This window comes from Geospiza fortis, unplaced genomic scaffold (assembly GCF_000277835.1).
Source record: "Geospiza fortis unplaced genomic scaffold, GeoFor_1.0 scaffold53, whole genome shotgun sequence".
NCBI classification, from domain to species: domain Eukaryota; kingdom Metazoa; phylum Chordata; class Aves; order Passeriformes; family Thraupidae; genus Geospiza; species Geospiza fortis.
Window position 1 is genome coordinate 11,680,452 of NW_005054305.1, and position 22,990 is coordinate 11,703,441.

A 22,990-nucleotide genomic window follows, 5' to 3' on the forward strand; every position below is an offset into this window, starting at 1 on the left:
TAAGGCACAGTGCTGCAGTGAAGGATGGGGCACATCTTCACCAATTCCACTGGAGTTTCACCTGCTTCCAGAAGGATCCCACCCATCTATTGGCAATTTATATCTGTCAATACACAGCCGAAACCAAACAGCAGACTGCCCATGGCTGACCACCATTTATTTTTCTGAAGTGAGACATGAAGAATTGACATCTATGGATTGAAGTTGGATCTTTCTTTTGGGAAAAATTGGTTTCAGTATATCCATGGCCAAAACCTGCTGTTCTTCCAGCACAGTTGTTTCATCTGAGCAGAGACCAGACACAGAACCTCACTCAGAGGATGGGTACCAGAACCACACTGGATGGGTGAAGTGCTGCACAGCACACACACCAGAGCTTCCCATGCTGACAGACTGAGAGACACCAACTAGCCAGAGGTTCATACAGAATAAGTATTTTATTCATGATGTACTTTTTTATTTACATTAAAGTTTTCTTGGATACTCTGCTTGGATACCGAAATTAACAACTTTATGTGACTGCGCACCTGCTCTAAAAGAAATGAAGATAACACAATTCTTTTCCATAAAAGAAAATAGAAAACTGCCTGTTGAAATCAAAGTTGATTTTTCTCATTCTCAGTAATTATCTTTTCTCTTTAGAATTAATATGAGTGGAAAATGTAGTTTACTGTAATATAATAAATAGAAGACATTGGGTAATTAGTAGTGCTGGTATATTTCTAAAGTACTAAACAGACAAACAATAAACTGTGAATTTAATCACGAGTTCTCATACAGTTTCAAGACAGGAAAATTAGAGCTCTCAGCTACAGTTATTTGAGTAATCACATCTGATCTGCATTATTTATTAGTTATTACATGCCAAGTGATTCCGATTGTACATTGCCTGAAATAATTCAGAAGCAAGCATGCCTTTGTTTCTGTTTTGTTTTATAAAGAAAAAACAATGGCATTGCCAAATGTGTATTCTATCTGAATTGCTTCCTTTATTTCACACAGAAAATACAAATCAGTGGTAGTGTCCATTAATGGGACAGGCATCTGTGACAAAATCATCCAGAAATATATTTTCAGAGCTATCCCTGATCCCAAACATTGACAAAATACCTTCTTTTGGATATTTTTATCCCTTTCCCTGCGGCTGCTGAACTTACCTTTTATTTTAGGATGTATTTCTGATATACTTCCTAAAATTCTGCAGGATCTTTGCATATATAATAAAATGGCTGAAGCATATTTGGTAATATTTCTTTTGGTAATATGTTTATTCCACTTGACAAATTAACAAAACATGATGAAGTTTCAAGAAGCAGTGTTATGCAGTTTTATTCAGTTAGTTTTGTTGGTTCAAGTCTTAGTTTTGGGCAACTTCCTCCTACAATGCTTTAAAAAGGGAGTTACTTAAAATACCTTTTTTTAATTTTCCATAACAACCAAAGAAATAGAGAAATAGTTCTTGGTTACCTTCATTTTCTGCCATTAAAGCAGGTTTGTTGTTATATTTGTCACTGTAAAAACTAAATAAAGTATTCACATCATCAGTTGTGAACAATTTGTGCCAGCAAAAGTTAAAGCGTCAAAGAAACCTTTTTAAAATGCTAACAAATTTACTTACAAACACCTATATTTATTATTTCATAAATAGGCGCAACAGGTTCCATAAAAAAGATTAAATACAGACACAGTATGAAGAAACAATAATACATAGCCATATGTAGAGGTTATAATTTAGCTGTCTCCAATCTGTTTCTGCATCTAATAAAATATCAGGTAAGCATTTGGCAGTTTTATACATAAAAGGACTTAAATGACGTTTACTAACCAGTACACATAAAGTGATTTTCTTTAAAAAAAAAAGCATTTTTTAGGCAGTACAAAATAAATGTGTTTGCTCTTTATCAACATTAGTTTTTTCTCCTAAGTTTTTTGTATTTATTTTATGAGACAAAGCCAATATTTTTAATTAATATAATTTGGGACTACTTTACTTTTTTTCTCCCAATACTTTGAAAATATAGACTATCAGTCAGTTGTTTAAAAATGAAGTAAAAATATGAATGTTTGCCAATTTTACCCTTATTGTGAAATCAATAAACTGGAATGAGCCAGTTTCAATTACAATTAGCTACAAAAACATTCACATTTTATACTCTAGGAGAGTGTAACATAGATGCTATTTACAAACTTGCTATGACTGCTACATCAAGCCATTTAAAAAGTCTTTAGTAGTTTCATATAAACACCCATTATGAAAAACCAATGGAAAATCCAGGACTTTTATCCGAGACATCTACAGTTGCTAAGGCAGTTACTACCGCAGCACTTCACAGCAAAAACCAACATAAAATCTGAATGGTCCAAGTTTCCTTCAGGGAAGAAGAAAAGCAATGTCCGTTACAGGATCTCAGGGAAGGGGTGGAAAGGAGAAAGAAAGAGAAAAAATGGGGAAAAAAACAAAGAAAAGGAAAGAAGCGAGACTATTTTTTCCAGAGTGGGTGACCCACAAGCTCAAATAGTCCTAAGTGCTTAGCAACTTGTATTTTCTAATAAAATGCAGAACTGCCCTGACTGCATAAAGCAATCCATGATGAAAAGACTTCCCTGCATTCCTCAGTGAAAGGAAAGGAGAGATGTTTCAGATTTTCAGGTAAGGTAGAGTGCTTTGTCCCTCTGCATGCCCCTGTTCAAAGAGAAAAAGAACAAATGTGACTTTTTTTCTAATATTTGAATATAGGTCTATTCTTCAAAAAAAAAAAAAAGATCAGCCCCACAGCCCCACTGCATGTCATTAATTCCAAGCATATCACTGAAGTACAGCTGCATTGCCATGGTAATAATAAGAAAAAGTGACTTATAGCAACCTGGAGACCACATCTGTCTTTAAAACTGCCCAGGACTGGGACATGGGTTTGAGCACTGGTTTGGGGTAACCTGCATTAGTGGGCTGGTAGCACTATCAAAAACTGCTTGGAGCTCCACATTTAGCACAGGTCTTGGAATGATGCTCCATAAGCACCCTATAAGAAGCAGCCTTTACTTAGAGCAGGAGAGCTTCATTACATGAACATGGCTGTCAGCCCCTTACTGAGCCTCTGGCATATTTGATTTACTGGTACAGATATAGCCTGTGTGGATTGGCAGCATTTGCATGGTAAGCATTTGCAAGGGGACAGCAGAAGCCAAGCAAAGATAGTTTAAGTTCACATGGATTTACAAAGTCTTATCTACACAGGGTGGGCTATCTACAGGTATATGTGCTCAGAGAAAGCTGCTGGGGATGGGAAATTACACCCACTGAACACCTGGAGAGCACTTCTAGGAACAATAACACATTGCTTTGTTTCAGAAGAGACCAGGAATCAAATCCACAGGTGGCTGTGGCTTGTTTGACAGAGGACAGTCTATTCAGAGCTCAGTGTAAGTGGCTGTAAAAGTCTCTGGGCTGGATAGATTTCAACTAGGGCCTGCAGCACAAGTCTTGACATGATGGTAGAGCACAGAAGTGAAACTGTTCTGCTGAACAAGGGGGCAAGTCATGGGGCAACAGTGATAGGTATGGGAAAGAATGATGCTGCAGTTCAGACTAGCTAAAGTCTGCCTCAGTGTCAGCAGGTTGTAGCAAAGGTGTTATTCTGAACTAGTAGCCAGAAAATTATTTTTATTCAGTTCTAATTTGAGTTCCAGGAACACTTTAAAACAATAAGGCAAGTGAAATTTTCAGTTTAAGTAAACATAATGGATGAAACTGGTCTTTATTTCTGCTTTCTGTTCATTTGTCTGGGCTAGATTTGGCACTTTGGGAGCAAGCAAGAGCTTTTATCTTCCATTGCCTTGGGCATTCAGGCTAAGTCAAAGAAAGGTCAGGCTGGTGGGCATGTTCACAAGGCACAACATCTATAATTTAAAACTGAAAAGATACCTTCTGTTCAGTCTTAAATGTTTCCAGGCAGTTCCTGGCACAGTGACATGGCTCCACAAAAACCATGCTGCTGAAGATGAAGGTTTGAAGGGATTACTAACCTTATATTGAGGACATAGGGCTCCTATAGGTATGGTGTTTTGTTTCTGGTTACAATCATGTGTTCTTCATGCTATTCTCTTCCATGTATCTTGATTCCCATGTATCAGCCCTGCTTCTCACTGATGTGGTTTTTCATGAGCCAAGCTAGCTATTTTCATGACCCAGACTAGAAAATAGTTCAGGTCATTTGCCTCTCACTGATACATAGTGATCTTAAAACTTCTTTCTTATTCCTTCTCACTAAGATTTCAGTTCTGATCTTCTACGGAATGCAAGTTCTCTGAGACCTAGAAACTGTATGTTCTGTGATAAGGTGACAAAAATGTCTAATAAATGTATGGATTGAACAATTACTCTCCCACAACAGACTAACTGCTGAATAAATACAGGACCATCACAGATACACTTCAGACATGCTGTAGGGAAACAGGCAACAATGCTGGTCCCAAATTCTCTATCATATACTTGTGTCATGAATGTTGCTCAACACAAGGTGGCATTCACTGGCTGCTTACCCATTACTGCAGTAGTCATTATTCCAGTCCACAGTCTGTGCTGGAGGATTTCTGCACCCTGAACGAACATACTCCATTGCTTGGGTAACAACTTGTGCAGCTGTTGATGTTGGATTGATGATATTCTGATAATCAGGCTGAAGAGTAAATCCCTAGAGGAGAAAACAAGTACATTACAAAGTATGGAAAAAAAGTAACAGGTTGGGTGCATTAAAACAAGTAAAATTGCAGACTGTACTGTCCAGTGGTAGAGAATACTTCTTTTCCAGGTGAGATTTTGGTTATAAAACCTAAAATAGGCCAAAATGTGTAGGTGCTTTCTAAGTTTTAAAATCTTTCTTCGGCTTGAGAAATGAAACACTGCCAAAGCTCTGTTTGCTGTTACACAGTCACAGGATGGAACTAAAGGAGACAGAGCAGAAACAATTCAGAACCAAGAGAACAACTCAATCAGCACTGGGACAAAAAGGTCTGTTTGCTCCTTAGAGCTTCCATTTAGATTAAATGTAAGCATACACACTAGTCACTAATTCCCAGAATATGCAACAGAATCTTTTTGAAGGATGTAGGCAGCAGGTGGCTGACTGTTTTATTAGACTACACCTATTCACGTATTGTTCTCAAAACCCTTTTTCTTCATTCAGTCACAAAGGGACCATCTGCTGCTTCTTTTATTTGCACTTCTCTCTCAACTAAACGGAAATTCAACCAAAGGTTTTTAACAGTTGTTGGACTAATGTAGTGAAAGTAGCACAGAATAACTTGCTTTTGAAACCAAGGAGATGAGAAATAAAAGTGGAAGTTTCAAAGAGACATCTAACCTGCTCCCTGAATTTTCTGTCATATGAAAAGTCATAATCATTTTTAGCTCTTTTGATATATTCTGATGTTTAAATATTGTGTTTAAATCCCAGGAGAACAATTGAAATTTCAAGGCTACTGTATCTGGTTCACCCTGTACATCGTGTTCCTGTAAAGCAGGAAGAGCTGTACTGGGTAAAATATGGGACTGTTGTATTAAAGCAATTTATGTCTACTGAAAAAATCCAGACCAAACTCCTTCCTGGGGCAAGAGCATACAATTCCCACTGAAGTTAACTGGATGCATAGCTAATAAATCAGAAATGGAACTTGCACCAAGATGCCTAGTTTGGAAACTCACTTCTTCCAGCCAAAGATCACATACAGAATAGACAGAATTAACTCTCATAGCTTTTTGTTAATTCAGTGTTAGTGTGTTGTGTGTGATTGCTTTTCTTACTCAGCCTTCATTAGGACAGGAATTTTGTGGACAGATGTTTTTTTTCTGCACATTTAAGAAGGCAGCCATGCTACCCTTTGTCAAGATAAATGAATGTTCTCAGCTTTCTCTTGTCCCACTGCATCCATAGAAATTACCTTCCTTCAAATGGAACGTCACTTCCTTCTTATCTCTTCCCTGACTATTCCCTGAGGTCCTGCAGGTGTTTTGCCCCACCTCTCGTGCACTGCCACCTCACTCCACTCATCCTGATCATGGGTTTTAGTCTAGGCCATAAATGACTGCAACTTTATTTCTTAATATTTTCCATATGGAGAATACCCTGAGTAACACTTCAGTACCTTAAACACTCTTGGAAACCTCACTTTATCCCTGTTGACTCCAAGAAACAGACCATTAGTAGCGAGCAAGTTCACAGCTGAATTCTTCATCTAGTTGCCATGTTATTTATATACTGCCCTGTTAATGAGATTAAATAAAGCCTTCCCGTGGTGGTTTTTACACCCATGGGAACTGTAACCTCCAGGCTCATGCACTGCCTTTTCACCAGGCTCTAAATCTGTGCAGCAAGCTGCAGAGACAACTCCCATACCTGCAACAGATCCAAAGGAAACAGTAATTGAGCAGATTTCCCAATGACTTTAATTGGAGTTTTGTGTAATTAGAAGGCAGAAAATTTGAGTTTGTATACCATCTTCATCATTTTTGTACAAAACACCAACCATAAAGCCTTTTTAGTTTAGCTGTAAGAGGAAACCAACCACAGAAACACATCCTACCCCCAGGCACTCAGATTTACCTTCGGTAGCAAATCCCCTGATCTATCATATATTAAGAAAAACACTATACAGGGACAGTAGCCAGTAGCAAAGCATGCAAGTGAGCAGGCACAGAGACTCAAGTACCCCTAAAATCATAGAATGGTTTGGGTTGGAAGGGACCTTAAAGATCATCTGATGGGCAGGGACACCTTCCATTAAACCAGGTTGCTCATAGGTCCATCCAACCTGGCCTTGAACACTTTCGGAGAGAGGGAGCATCCACAAACTCTGGACAACACTCATGAAGCAAGGAGACAGTTCCTCCAAACCCAAGGAAGAAACCACCAGTACAATATCCATTCCATTTCTTCTGGAATTAGGATAAATAAATAGCTTAGGTGTCAGAGAACAGTCCTGGGTTTAAACTCAGGAACTGTGGATGCATTCTCATATATTTTCAGGTTTTCTGGGTGACCACAGCCCAATTGCCTTGGCTCTCTTCCAGCAAAGCACGTGTGCACGTGTGTTTGGACTGAACTGGTACCTCTCATGTTAAGGTTGGGGCTGCAGAGCCAAATTTAATTCTTCTACCTGCAAAATAAGGCGTAACAATGCTTTCATCTTGTACCTGACAAGTTCTATTTAGTTTATGGCTGGTTGGGATTGGGCTCTGTTTCTTAGGGCACACTCAGGTGATAAATGCTAACATGATTCAGGGGTGTCTGTGCCAGGCTCCAGTCCTAGAAGGGTCTCAGTGGTCCCTCTGGGGGGTGAGGGCTACCAGAATACCTGATGGAAAACGTCCTTGTTAAAGCCAAGTCATTTAAGCAACCTCAACTCAGTATGAAGGACTGATAAAGTATGGTACTGTTCAAGATGTAAACAAAAATTACTTCAGCTTTTTCATCAACAGAAAAGGCTCTGAAAACACAGATCTGTACAACAGAGGGAAACAGCCTTGTACCAGGCTTGTGATAAATATTTGGGTATTATTTATGTAAGCCCTTAACAAACAATGATGAAATAAAAAGTGCTCAGAAAATGAGTGCTTCGAGGTCTAATTAAACAATGCTCAATGTTTTTGCATTGTAATGCTCAAGAGAAAATCACCAACTGTTTTGCAACATGCCTAGAATTTTAAATTTCATTTTCTTGTCCCAGATTGAAATAAAAATAGGGAACTTGATAAAGATTAATTTGATGTCAGGAGGGACATTTGCTCTTTAATTAGATTTCTGTAGCCCTAGCAGTTTCGTTGTGCCACTGTAGCAAGTCCTAAAAAGCCTGCAGCAGAACTAAAGAGTGATCCTCATCTCCACACTTTACTAGGAACTAATTTCATTTCCTGCCTGTCTGGAGAGGTATTTTCAACAGGCATCAATGTTTTTGTCTTCACAACTGATTTATTCATCAATCTCAATGTGATATTTTAAACCTTTAAATTACATCCAAATCCTAAAGCATCTGTTTATTACACAAGGAAATTGAAAATCTGTCTGTGTGATATCATACAAAGATTTTTCCTTAAGGTTATAAAGGAAGTGGACAGATATTAATGATTTTTTTTTTCTCTTGACCTCATTCGAAGACAAAGCTTAACAAAAAAGAAGAAGAAATCTGGACAAATACAGCAGGTTCCTGAGTTTGCTGTATATAAAATATATACCAGAAAAAATGAGGTTATTATTTTTGGCAGGCTATGCAATCGTATTGCTGTATACATTTATTTTCTAAAGAAAAAGAAATAGCTAAAAGTAGACTAAAATGAGTTATTATTTAAAAAAAAAAGTGACATACATTAATCTTCTGGTGCTTTGTTATGCATAGGTACTTGCAGCCATGGCTACTAGCAATTAAGAACTTAGTTTTGTTTCCTCTACCTGTGAACTGGAATGGGACAGAGTTGGACATGGGACTCACCATCCCATGCAATGCTTGGGTGAAGGATTTTGAGCAGGGAAGGTGATGCTTCCAGTAGGGCTACTTAAAGAGTTCCTCAACAACATCTGGGTATATTAACGAGGGAGTGAATCCTCAGTCTCATCGCTCTTCACACCAAAGAGCACAGTGAACAGGCTGGGTAGAGGTGTATGCTCAGAAAGAGGCACAAATGTCCATGAGAGTAGAGAAAGGAAAGAATGAACTTGCAAGTGAAAACAGGCTGCAGCTTCAGCTGCTGCTTCAGCCTGAACTTTGGAGAAATTGTGCTGATTTGAATGACAAGGGTTAATAATCAGATCATCTAAGGCAAACTGAGTAAAAAATAAACATCATGTCAAACCTAAGAAACAGACTGGAGAGAGACAACTCTGTATCAGTCAAAAAATTATACAGTGATAAGATGCTCATATGAGCATTTAATGAAAGAAAAATCACACTCTTCAAATCTATTGTGAGTCTACCTCTGTGTCAAAGGTGGATAAAAGAAAAACTATGGCAGAGTGAATTTTGACTTTGAAAAGTAAAACTTTAACACATCTCCTGTTAATGATATTTAAGAAAAATATAATGAATTTCAGAATTAGAAGTTAATAAAAATCAGGATCTAATTTTAAACTAAGTATGAGAACAGAGATTATGGTCATTTTTTTATAGTTTAAAAGGATTATCACTGTAAACAAGCATCCCAAAGGTCTACAGTAATGACCTTTTTAAAATTTATTAATTGACTGTTGGAACAGAAGAGAAAAAATGACAAAATAATCTACCTCCAAGAAGTTACAATTTAGATAACTTGAAATAGAGATTGTTTAAAAGAAATTAAAAAATAATTACTTATACTAGGCACATGACCAAAATGCTAATACCGAAATTTTATATTGCATTTCAGACCAATTTGGATGCATTGCATCAGCTGCATACTCCACAGAGTTAATTGATTTTAAAAATAACAGAAATTGTGCAGTCACTGAGGACTTTTGGCTACCAACACTTCTGATTTTTTTGATGTTCTGTAGTTTTTGTTGATCCTCAAAGGAGACTGCCCTTCTCCAGCTGGCAGTAACTCTTGATTTGGCAGCTGCACACGTGCAGGCAAGGAGCGCTGGATATGGAGAAGGACATGCTGTTCCCTGTAGAGCTGATGAAGATCAGCTCATTGCCCTGGAAGCAGTGGGAACAGAACTCTCTCCTCAGGTCAGCACTTCTTAGTAGACCCTCCTCAAAGTCTGCATAGAAGAGTTTGTGAATTTCACGCACAATGTTTTTTGGAGAACTGTGTTCCTGCCTGCCAGGACTGAAATCTGGATCTCTTTGTGGTTTTTCTTGGAGTTGGCAGTCCTTCAGACATTCTACAAGATGGCCTTTGATAAGAAACTATCCTTTTCCTGGAAAAAGTGACTGACCAAATGCCACAGAGCCAGAGTTCAAGCAGGGGTATGTTGAGAGCAGGGATTTGCAGAGCCTGCTACTGTTGAGTGTCACACTGGTGAGCCATGAACTATTTCAAAGAGGGATGTTTGAAAAAAAAAAAAAAAGAAAGAAAAAAGGGGGAAAAAGGGAAAAAAAGAAAAATAAAAGAGAACCCACAATTGATGATGTTTACTTCTAACATGCCTCCAGCACAGTCTGCAATGAAGGTGCCCAGCCAGGTGAGCCAACACCTGCACTCTTGCCTATTAAGGTCCATGCTGCAGTATGACATGACAAAATTTGTCTCTTTTTTTTTCTTATAGTGTATTAGTCTATGAGTAGTGCTGAGGCTTCCAAAAAGGAAAATTACTCCTGCTGCAAGTCACTCCCTAGGGAGTGGTAAGTTTACTAGTTTCTGTTCTTGCTGCCTTCATGGAGTCATTGGAAAGGTTTATGGTGATCATACCTAAGCATGGAGGAAATAAAACAACTTGAGGGAAGAGAAAGTGAAAAAAAAGTTGGTTTAAAAGCAACTATTGCTCTGCTTTCTCAGAATTCATATTCTTCCATTCTTCTTGGCTTTTTATTCAGGAGAGTGTTCTACACAGTGTTGTTTGGGACTGAACACCACATCCAGACCTCCCTTTCCCTCCTCACCACAGGCCAGACAGACAGTGTGGTGCCTCCTCTTTCTCCTTACTGCTGTTTACTCTGAGATGCTGGGAGAGCTCAATTTTTCTCCCACTACATCTTTTCCTCTTTAACAAGCTCTGTGATCAGCAAAGTGTTTGCTCTATTTCAACCAGAAGGGAGAGCAGAGTCCTTTGACAATTGAGCCAGAAAGAGGCCCTTACTTTTAGCTTGTAATCTCTTGACTTTTTGCTGTTTGCCTCCTGGTGACCAACCTATCTTCTATGTTCTAACACAGTATGAAATCCTGGTGTCGTGTTTTCTATCATTTCTTGACTAAAAAGGGACATACCTAAGAAACTGAGCAGGATACCACTATTCTGTTCTGTTCTGTCATGGCAAATCATGGTATTGTCAGTACATAATAGCCCTATAATGTAAAATATATTTTGCTATATTTAAATTCAATTCACAGACTCTATAAGTGGTTATATGTTAAAAAAACCCCAAACAAATATTCCAAAGCGAAATTACATAGATTTTCTCGAGCTCAAAAGCTGCATGACTGTAAAGCAAAAGCAGGAGTGTAAGAAATATAAATTGGCTTGTAGATATTACACAATGATTAAAGAGACATGTAGGTGAAGCATGGCACTGAAGCATTTCAACAAGTAACAAGCACCTTGAGTGAAACAGAAATATCTCACCACAGTACCTTCATTAAAAGCATCAGCCTTTCTAACTAATGAATATGAGTTAGTAAAAAGCATTTGACCTAAAATTTTGTGAGTTTAACAGGAACACAGAGGTACAGCATTTTTACTTAACTGTAATTGTCCTTAATTAAAAAAAAAGACTCATCATGATAAAGGTCTACATTCTGACTTCTAGAGACCTGTTTTCTACAACCAAGTGTCCTGTATTTTTTTCTTAAGATAGAAACAAGTCAGCTGTGTGCCATATATCTCACAGATGACTGAAAGTACTTCCAAACCATGGATGCACACACCTTGTGCTAAAAGCTTGCAACTTGGCAAAATAAAACATTAGCAGATTCATACTACATTAGCTTTTCTTTGGTAGAGAGTTTAAAGTAATGCCTAAGTGTTTATTCATACAAAAGTGATAGTTTATGTATAAATATGTAAGTATCTAACATCTGCATGACATTTTTTGTTAGCCCCAACTCTACTATTAATTCACTAAATAGAGACAGTTTTTCAAATGTATTCAGTAAATTATGCCTAACAATTCTGGAAAAGACATAAGGAGTTCTGCATTGGACGACTAATACACAAGTGACACTGAAGCTGGCAAACAATCTGAACTTGGAAGACTGAGTCACTGTGCACTAAAAACTCATTGAAATATAGCTATAGATCTCAACAGGCGGCCGTCACAGATGTAATTCCTCATGTTTGGTAAATGAACCAGAGTATTGCTTTGTCTCTCACTGCTCTGAGACTTCAGGTTCAACAACCAGGATTCCTCTGGGCTTAGGATCTCCAGACAGACCCTCCTGGCTCACCCACCTAGGACTTCCTCCAGCTAATTCCAGCTGCCCAGGCTTGGTCTCAGCTCCTGAGTTTCTCTGAGACTTGAGCATGGCTCTCCTGGAACACTCACACCAACTGCAGGAAAACCACCATGAATACATGACTCCACATATGTGTGGTCATAAGTCTGTTGAGTCTGTTTTCTCTGATAGTGACAAATTGACCGAACTAGGAAAAAGTTGTGAACACTTCACAAGTTTTCCTTTCTGATTACTCCAAATCACTCCTGAGACTAAGATCAAAGTCTTTGAATAAATCCAAATAATCCTGAGCATACCTTGATTTATCTCCTGAAAAACTAAGTTTATCAGTCCAAATTGCTTTCAACACTTTTGGGGTTTTTTTCTGCTTTGGAAAATTTCTTCCCCTGTTAAATTGTTCTCCTGGCGAGAAGCTGTGGCTTGTGTTCTAGTATTCCCAACTCTAAAGAACAATCTTGAGATGAAATGTTTCTGGCTTGGAAAGCAAATGCAAATGCCTTGTTAGCAAAGGTGAATTTTTAGAGAAATATAAAGCATGGAGCAAGTTCATGACTATGTATTATCAGCCGGTACTGGCAAGTTTTGTGTATACAAATTTTGTAGATTCTTGCAATTCCATTCAAAAATTTTTCATTTTAATGCCACTTCACAAAGCAAGATATTATTATTGATAGTCAGATCTCAAACAATACAAAAGGAAATTTTCTCTCATGCAATCAACAGTTTATCTGCTCTCTTTATATTCCCGTGTAAGCCTGGAAGGCACAATACTATGGATGGTCTGCATTAACTCAGAACTCATAGGAAATGTATTGAGAATCAACTATCTAAAACATTCAGACCAGGGAAAAAAAAACCAAACAAAAAAGCCCCACATTGGGATGGTGGACACAGCCCATTTATTTCCAGTAAAAAGAAGGTATATCTAGCAAAATGAAGCTGTGAATGTGGAGTAATGTAACACACTTGTGTTCACTTAATCTAGCATGTTCAGTCCAACCTGGGCTGCTTTACGTTTCCTCTGACAGTTCCACATCACAGTCAGCACAAGGGTAACAGCATAAGCTACACTCATGTTTTTTCTAGACATGCCTGCCTTTTGTTTGCAAAGTGTGACTCCTGAAAGCTTTGCATTTCACTGTTTCAGGGTAGACACAGATTTGCAGACGAATCTATGGACAGTGATGGACATTGTCACTAGCACAAACACTTCTACTGTACTTTTCCATCCTCTAGTTGAACTCCTTTGTTCTTGTCCTTGGAAGACTAAGCCTATACTACCATGATTTTGGAACCTGCAAAATTAAAGCTAATCTAAATCTCTCTCACTATGCTAACTTCTGGATGACTCCCCTCCCCACACCCTCCCCAAAAATAAAATAATTCCCGAGAGAACTGAAAAACCCCAACTTACTTGCTGCATTGTAGGTGAGTGTAAAGCAGACTGGACCTGCATTGGTAGCTGGTTTCCAATGGACTGCTGCATTGGGATCGGCTGGTGCTGCTGGATGTTGAGATGCTGGTGCAGAGGGGGGCTGATCTGAAGTGGTGGAGGAGGGGACACAGCCATGTTTGCTATGGAAACAGTCACTGGCATTTGGTTGTTGGGCTTGGGCGCTATGTTCCTGGGGATATTGGCATGCATGGCGGTGATGTGAGGATTCATTCCTGGTTGTTGGTGGTAGTGGGAACTGAGGTACAGTGCAGAGTGAGCCTGGGCAGGCCCATGAAACACTGACTGCTTTGAAGTCATCATCTGAGGTTGTGGGGAGGCTTTAACATCAACAGGTTCGCTGTAGCTCTGTTGGGGAAAAGTCAGAAAACTTAGAAGAAAAAAAAATCAGAATACTTAGAAGTTACCAAATATGGCTGTTCTACTCCCCTGAAGTCTGTTTAAGAGCCACACCATAGGCAAACATTTATCTGGACCATCAAATTTTCCTTGAAATGGAGTTTGGTTATTGCTCTAGAAAAATAATTAATCCCTTTTCACCTTGCATTTTTACCTTCAACATTGTAAAAAAAAAAGTAATTTACGTCTAGCCTGGCATTTTCTTTATCCAAACTTGGAACTGCCATCCCATATCTAATATCTTACACAACCAAGGCAACCAAGCCTGACACATTTTTTCACATAAGCAGCCACTATTATTGTCCTCAGATTCCATGGCCTAGTTGAAAGGAGAATTAGGAGGGTGGGTTACAGCCAAACTCTGTAGTGATTTTTGACATGCTTTGCTTTCCCATCTGCAAACCATGGACAAGATTTTCAAGGTCTTTTACCATATACATTGATATTGCTAATAGTTACTTATCAGTTAGTTGACACGAGGAAGAGGCTAAACCCCATCCTCAGCTGTTCTGCTGCATGGAACAAATATACTAGTTACTGTGCCAATGCCTTTATTTTGAAATATTTTGTGTTGAAATGCTATCCATGCCATCAAACTTATTACATAGGCCATGCATTAAGAGAAATAGAAATACTCTGAATAATTTCTCTTTTAGCAAAACATGCTTTATTAATCCAAAAATTCTGTTTAAAACTTATAGCTATATAAAAGTTAGCCTGCACTAGATATAGGGAAGTTATCTTTAGTCTAAAGCTAGAAGAATACTACACAGAATATGAGAAACTGCAGTTTTCAGAAATATTATGGTCTGTCCTGATTTCTTAAAGTTACTAACAATAAAACTTCTCCATGAATGAATATGAATTTTAATAACACTTTTTTTTCTAATATTTATAACTTCCTACATTTGGTTAAACTCAATTTACTCAATTGTTTTCATATATTTATTTTCTTAGATATCTGGAGTGCTAACTGCGTGCTCAAATAAATGAGAAAAAAATTTAAGAATTAACTCACATATGTCTATAGGTGGGAATCATAATTTGAAGTTAAGTCATACTGGGATTAATAGTCAGTGAAAGGTGAAACATGCTGGGAAAAAAAATGGCAGAAACGTCCCTCTGGAGAAAGTCATTTTGTCAAAACAAGGCTTAAAGAGGAATAGAAGCCCTTATTCTGTGATCTCCGTGTCATGTTTGCTCAGTTTACAAGTCAGAGTAAGTTTCATATTACTCTCAGCACTCCAGGGTCAGTGAAGTCTATTTGTATTCCTTCTGAAGGATGCACCATCACCAACAATCTGTTGACACGAGCGCTGCTGAAATTGCTTCATTATATGCAATGATGAAGATGAGAATGATAACTTCCTTCTCCCTATGTGAAACTGCAGTTCCATTAGCAAAAAACCCCTTGTTTTCTCCAGTAAATGAAGGAAAATTAAATGAATATGAAAAAATTAATGCAAATCTCTGTCTCTGTGGATCTGCCTAGCTCTGCTCGCATGTGGGTGTACACGTGTGCAATAAATATTATGTTCATGTTTGCAGGATTCAGATGCAGACATAAAAGCCTGAAAGTATGAAAGTAGCTGAAAAATCTGCCATTATTTGGATATTATTTTTTAAACATTGAATTAATGTTCATGAAAACATGGGAACAATTTCCCCCCTCCTCTTCCCAGTTGTATTTTTAGAACACTCCTGAGTGTAGAAGGAATGATGGGCAGGTTTACTGCAATTTCAGCAATTCAGAAGGTTTGTTAATTAGCAGCATGGTCAGGAGACTCCTCTTGGGTGTCCCATGCTTATTACACATTACAGGAGGTGCAGGCTGTGTTCTTTCTTGAGAGACTTGGAAGTTTTTCTGAGAGCCCAGTCCCCTCACGGAAACAGTTTGTCTTTCCATGGTGTAGCTGACAGGCTCTCTGTGGTCCAAGCAGGGATAATTGCTCCTGAAGTGTCTAAGGGCAGATTGGCTAAACTAATCCTCCTGGAGAGGTGAGTGCTGCAAAAAGCCTTTGCTGACATACTGATACACACTTCTATTTCATTTTTCGCTACAAAGATGCTGCCATACACACCTTTAACAAAGAACTAGGGAACCGATCTAATTACTGCACAATTCTGAGTTCACACATAAGTGGTGGATGCATGGCCCACACTGACAAAATTACTGACATATAGATAGTATAATTTGATACTTTAAATGCTGAATTATGTTAAGAGGAATTGCAGAGTCTATGGTCAGAGATAAATAACACTTATTACACCTCTGAGAAGAGCTCTGCAAAGTGATCAAAAGGGACAGTTTCAGTTGTCTCAAGCTATGAATCAGCTTTCTGTATGTTTCACCTCCTCTTGATCCAGTAAAAAGCACAACACTTCAGTTTAAGAGCAAGTATTTTGCTATAACTTAGGATGCTTTAAGTCATATGTGATCTGAAACCAAATTGTTCAATATCAGTGTTTGATATTGAGTGTAACCTTCAAGATCAATCAAAATCAAATATCAGTATCTGTTGTTTTTCTGAAACACAAAGAAAAAAGGGAAGAACATTTTGAAATCCCAACAGAAAGATAATGAAAGTAGAAGACATACAGGAAAATAGAGGGAACAAAATAAGTTACTGGAATCTTGATAAATGAACCCATTAAGTGCCCTTCTTCAGTATACTGTACTTTCAGTTTTTTTCTGCAGCTGGGTCAGAAACACATATTTTGTAAGTATTGCTGGACCTAATAAAATAGGTGATGTCAAGTATTTCAGCTTTGTGATAACACTTTGCTGTGAAATAAAACAAGAAGCATGTATGACACATAGGTGACACTATGATTTTGGGCCCAATTGCTGCTCTCACAAACAAGAATGTGCATTGCACTGGTCCACTGCAGTACCAGACAGTCTTAGACAAGGAATTTTATTATGAGTAAAAATTGGAATTAAGAAAGAATGGATTTGACTGTCCAATAAGGGCTTCAAATACACAGTTACATTTTCTACTTTGCAGGTTGGATTTCAGCCAATATTCTCTTGACTTATCCAAGGAGAAGAGCACGCAACTTAAAAAGCTCACCCAAACTTCTAATTAATCTGCCCCAAACCAACACAGGCAATTTACATCACTAATTTATAGGATGAAGTTCTAGGACAAAATTCAGATATATGTAGTGGAGACCAAAATTACAAATCCATACACACAGGCCACAAAACACTGGGGCCTAGTAAATCCTAAATGCTAAAAAATCTTCTTCTAGACATGTAGTGAGGACATCTTCCATGACAACTAGCTGGAGAATGGTGGTGCACACCCACCACTAGAGGGTGACAGAATATTACATTTAGTTAATGGCAGGTGGTGGTATTTTACACATCCATTAGGGAACATACACTAGGGTGACAAATTAGTTTTTCATAACAGTCCTTTATGCTCTTTGAGTGGCTTATACTTGTTCTGTAAATCTTAACATCAACTTCATCGACTAGGAGAAAATCTTCATAGTCTAGGAGAAGGATTTCCTATGGACCCGTATCTCCTTCTAACATCATCACTCCTGTCTAAATTAAACAAAAAAAACCCAAAACTCAGAAGGTGAAGACATGGCAATGGAACAGAGAAAGTATGACTGCCCTTTAGGCACAACAGAAATCCCTTTCCCATCCCCTCCCCCCAAAAAGAATCTGTTGTTTTTCTGAAACACAAAGAAAAAAGGGAAGAACATTTTGAAATCCCAACAGATAGATGATGAAAGTAGAAGACATACAGGAAAATAGAGGGAACAAAATAAGTACTACTGTAATTCTGATGATAACAAGTGTAATTATATTAACTAAAATTACTGGTGGTGCATGACCCTTGGTTCACAAAATTATTTTATTTGTATAATATTTTCAAGGAAGTGTGTGATGATGCAGATGAGTGCTGCTCTTAAAGCATTCAGGGTGGATAATTTTGCACAAAGTTTGGAAAGTGCTGAATCAAGTTATTCCCCATGCTTTTCACCAAACTCATGACTTCCCTACCAATTTTAGAGCAAAGAGAGCTTTCCCATGCACCTCTATCCCCCAGCTGTGTGCCAAAACTCCTTATGCTTTATTGCCAAATTAAAGAATTCAATTAGGAATAACGGGTTAGGCATTTCTCACTTAGTTGTGCCATTCTTTCCTGAAGGGAACTGCCCTGGGCCAGGTGATCATTCTTATCACACTGCACTCAGGCACAGGGAGTGTGTCTGCTCCTTAGAGGAAAGTGACATTGAGATTTCACCCTATTCAACTCACTCCTGTGGTTGAGAAATTATTTTTGGTAAAGACATCCTGCTCAATTTAGCTGTGTTATAAAAAAAAAAACCAAAAACCTAGATGATGCCATTTTGGCATCTCCATATCTTTGGGACATAATCTGAAAACTTTGAAACAATTTGAAAACTCACACTTTAAGCTCTCACCTATGCGTCTGTGTAACCAAACAGCTCTTGAAACCTACACATGGGTATTGGTTCTCTTTCTAAATTGTGTCTGCCTTCTGGCTACTGTTGGAGATTGTAATCCCATTTCTGTTGGAACATCAACATCCATGTGGTTGAAATTAAAGCAAGGATGTGTTTTAAGAAGGCAGTACTCAAAGGGCCTGGTCCTTAGACTACTGAATTTAAAGGAAAATCTATTATTAATTCAAACAGAATTTGGATCACAGCCCAACACTCTTACTGTTGCTGAAGTATTAATGTCTGGCTGTCCATTGTATTTTTCATGAAAACCAGGTAGGATCTGACTAATAGAGGCTGAGAATCACTCCCAGTTGATGATCACTACTTTTGACCTCTGATCCATAAGAAGCATGCCTGGAATCTAAAAGTGATTATACTTATTTCTATTGTTGACATATTAATGCAGTTTTTGCTAGAAATGTTGCCGATAAGTAGGACTACATAGATGTATTCACAGATGATGTATATGGATATCTTCAACTTACATAATTTATACATGCATCATATCCAGAATTCTTTTCTACCATAGAATAATATGTGGGAATTAAATAGATTTTTACAATAATTTCACTCTAGTATGCAGTGTTCAACTAATACTGCTTCTTGCAATGTGAAACTAAAAAGTCAGTGTTGTCCCAAAGAAACCAGAGATGTTCTATTTAGAAAGGAAAAAAGGGTTTTTTTTCTTGTTCTATTGATTTCAGAAAATTAATGATCAAAGCCTTTCAGTTGGAGCAATATAATTTCAGTTGTTTACAGATAAGATATTATCAAAATGCTTCTTTATTAATAACACAAATTAAGCTCTCCTTTGTAGTAAAATAGTCAGTAAATACACTCAGAACATTCAGTAAATGTTCTTGGTTCTACTGTATGCTTATGTGTTGTTTAAATATATGCTGAGAAACCTCCTCAAGGACAAAGCGAGCCTTATGGCCAATATGCAAACAACTAACAGTGTAAGCAGCTTTACTTGTGGGCAAACACAATATATTCCAAATTCAGAATGATTTTTTTTTTACAAAGTCATAATGGTGTAACATAGGTCTATCTTAAATCAGAAACAGGTGTTTCTCTTTAAATGAGAAATGGAGGTCTGGCCTCCTCTCTCTGCAGACTGGAACATGCACTATGTGAGGATTTCAAAGCCTGGAAAAGAGCTAAACCTAATTCAGGTTTTACATGAATATGTATCATAAACCTACGTGGTTGCCACACTGTCCCTTTCCATGACAGTGCCATGCTCACACCTGGTGACTGGTGTCTGTCCTTGAGCCATGCTGAGGAATTCAACAATCTTCAGACTCTGTGACCAGAGTGAAGGTTACACTCAGGAAACAGCAGTGATTATGTCAGCTGGTACCAGGATGGTCCAGGCTGTGCAGGCTGTGATCAAACTTAGGCAGGTCTGACTCAGCTTAAAAATGAGTTATGTTCAGTACTGTGACATTACAGAAGCAGATAGAAGGAAATTGGCTGCATATTTATGCAGCTCCTACAAAGCTTACCTAAGCTTAAGTTTGCATCTGCTGTCTTTGCTGTCTCTTTGGTGGAAAGAGCATCTTGAATTGTTTATTCCTTCTCTCAGCTTTTCTGTGTTCACATAATCCTGTCTTTTTGTAACATTTTGGACATTTTAGGTGACTTCCAACCCCAAGCCTGTCCTTGAGAAGAATCCCTTTTTCTAGCCTGCGTGGGCTGTCATTTCATTAATACCCCTGTGAAGATGCTTATGAGAGAATGACTTCTCTCCAGCACTGCTTTCTCTTCCTTAGCGTAGCTCTTTAACTCCTACAGAGATCCCTTTGATTTAACTCTATCCACTCCAGTGGATAACTCATATGCATATTTGCAGCACAGCTGCCTTCCTACCTAAGTCACAAGAGGATCTTATCAAATGACATTTCCTATTTTGTTAATTCCAGTCACCTATTGCAATAACAACATCTGAGACCCCAGAGAGTTCAGAAAGCTTTTTGACACATTCTTGATGTTTCAGAAACAAAGGAGTAAGCCATGGGTTGTCATCTATAATTAGTCAAGGTGGCTCAGAAGAACATCTTCAAATCTAAATATACATTTTGTCACCATCTACAGGGGATTGTCATGGATTCATTTAGGATATGTAAGTAAAAATGGATGTTTTATGAATGTAACCGGGGTACATGTGATAAAGGCTATGCAACTTTAATTTGATACAAATGTTCTAATTCCCCAAATGGAAGCACTAGGCTAATAGTGAAATCTAGTTTTATTAACTCACTTCAAAAACAAACACAGTTCCTTTTCAAATCAAAACCTGGCTTCTATCAAGATCAAGACATTTCTGCCACTTTTTGGCAGAAATTATGTGAGAGCATCTCTAAATTTTTGTACTGCTGAATGTAAAGCATCACATGATTTAGCCTCAGATCAAATTCATGGCACTAACTTAAATATAGTTTGCTCTTTATTTTCAGCTGCAGTAAAATGTTTGGACTTGTGTTATGATTAGACAATTGTTTTATAAATACACGTTTACTTAGCAGATACTCTGGTACATCACATAATTGCACATAAATGATTCAATTTACAATTCTTTGAAAATTTCTGACTGCATCATAATAAGTCCAGAAATAATGAAAGAATGAGGTATCACAGAAGCAAGAAGTACCTGCTTTGGAAGCTTTTCATTATAGTTTTTCTATCTAGTGATTCTAATGGAAAAAGGTAAAACTTGTATGTGTATGTCATCACTCTGAGACTGTTTTTTTGCTTTAAGGGAAATATTGCCATATGCCTCGTAGCACTTTAATAGCTACCAAAAAAAAATCATGCATCAAACATAGCTGTATTTTTTATTTATTCTTTCTCTTATGCTTTCACTGAGAACAGCCTAACTGGCTCATGAAATTCCAAAAACATCTGCATGGACTAGGTTGAGATATAATGTAGGAAAAGCTATTCTCAGAAGCAGGTGCCTCTTTGCCAGCAGCAGAAGGGATGCTGCTCTCTTTGCATGCAATAGCCAAACTGTTAAAGCACTGACCAGGAGACAAGACAGTTCAGTCACTAACTCTTCTCAAGGGATATTAAGAATTTTACTCCCAAAAGAATGTCCTAAACCCCAGCAGCTGCTTATTTCAGGGAGGAGTGAGCCAGGATACAGAGCCCCCCTACATCTGAAGCTTGGCCACTATGAAGTGATGCAGTTACTAAAAACAAATTGTGGAGAGAGCACACCTGCACACACACATTTTTTTAGGAGTTGGGAAATGAATAATCAGGGAGATCTATTATATATTTTTGCTTTTTTATATGTTAGGCAAATGCTCTCACACATACATATATGAAATTGGAAACTAATACCAATTTTATAGTTTTAGTTTTGAGTTATATTTGGGTTTTGGTTTTGTTTGCTTGTTTGCTTGTTTTGTTGATTATTGTATTTATTTTTTCTTTACCATGGTCTCCATATTGCTTTTTACAAGAAGGTCAAATGTTTTCATTTATGTCCACTGCATTTTTAAGAGACTTGAATTCCTTAGGCTGATCATTTTTATTACACCATGGGCAATGTAACAGATACTTTGGGTCCCTGGAACTCTCTGGTTACAAATTGCTGGGCTAATGGCATTAAGGCAATGTCAGTATTACAGATATGACCTTTAGTTTGCTTATGAACCACAATTGCAGGATGATGGACTAGGAAAAGCTAAGTCTGCCATAAGTTTCAAAGCAATTTTACATGTCCAAAGGATTTGCACTGCCCACAAAACTGAAAAATGTCCAATGTGTTCACTTCAAAGTCAAATGAGGACACCACTTTGACTTAGATACAGCATCAGAGTTTTGAAATATGCCTGAGTATTTTGATATTGAATAATATGCCCCTTGCTGAGAGGTTTTAGCTTCAGCCATAGTCACTAATATGTATCTTCATGAAACTTGAAATTGTGTCACTACACAGAGAGAATTAAAGATTCATCTAGTCAAAAAGAATAAAAAAGGGATGAGAAATCTTTTTATACTACTGAAACAGGTACAGTTGTACTGTTATAATTAACACACATATATGTATCATTTATATGCACATAAATGTGTGTTGAATGCATAACATGTATATATTGTTTTATAAATATTCATAGATGAACCTATGTAATATATGAAAATATTTAACATTTACCCATATACATCTGTATTAAATATATATATCTGAAAGATGCAGCAAAACCTCTAATGTCAGCCAGAAAAAAGGCTGGTTAAGCTAGAAAAAGTGCTTGTTTTATGAAAAAAAGTAAAATTGCAATTCACAGCATTTTATGTAATGCTGTACAAATTACCAGATACCAGAGACTGCATTTCTGGACCTGAATAGTACTAAAAGTTGCAACTAAGGGCAAATATAAAGACACTTGTTTACAATGCAAAGGCTTAGTCAGTACTATAAGCAATATGGCAATTTGCATAGCAGAAGATATAATGCTTTGTTGTGTGTTTTTACTTTGCCTATCAATTCTTACACACATGAACAAATTCAACAACACACTTATTAATTTCAACCAGTATAATGAAAAAGGAGAAAGTACAGG

General features: G+C 37.6%; 1 protein-coding gene across 3 annotated transcripts in view; it reads right to left on the reverse strand.

Moving 5' to 3' along the window:
- Window positions 1-412: 412 nt before the first annotated feature.
- Window positions 413-22,990, reverse strand: part of TOX (thymocyte selection associated high mobility group box) — a 218,705-nt gene continuing 196,127 nt past the window's right edge. For all 3 annotated transcript variants that reach the window (XM_005418332.2, XM_031066563.1, XM_031066562.1), the window contains 3 exons: window positions 13,494-13,880; window positions 4,540-4,691; window positions 413-2,683 (listed from right to left, as the gene is read on the reverse strand). In XM_005418332.2, coding sequence (XP_005418389.1) covers window positions 2,647-2,683; window positions 4,540-4,691; window positions 13,494-13,880 — 576 coding nt within the window. In that variant the 3' untranslated portion in view covers window positions 413-2,646. The remainder of the gene's footprint in view (window positions 2,684-4,539; window positions 4,692-13,493; window positions 13,881-22,990) is intronic.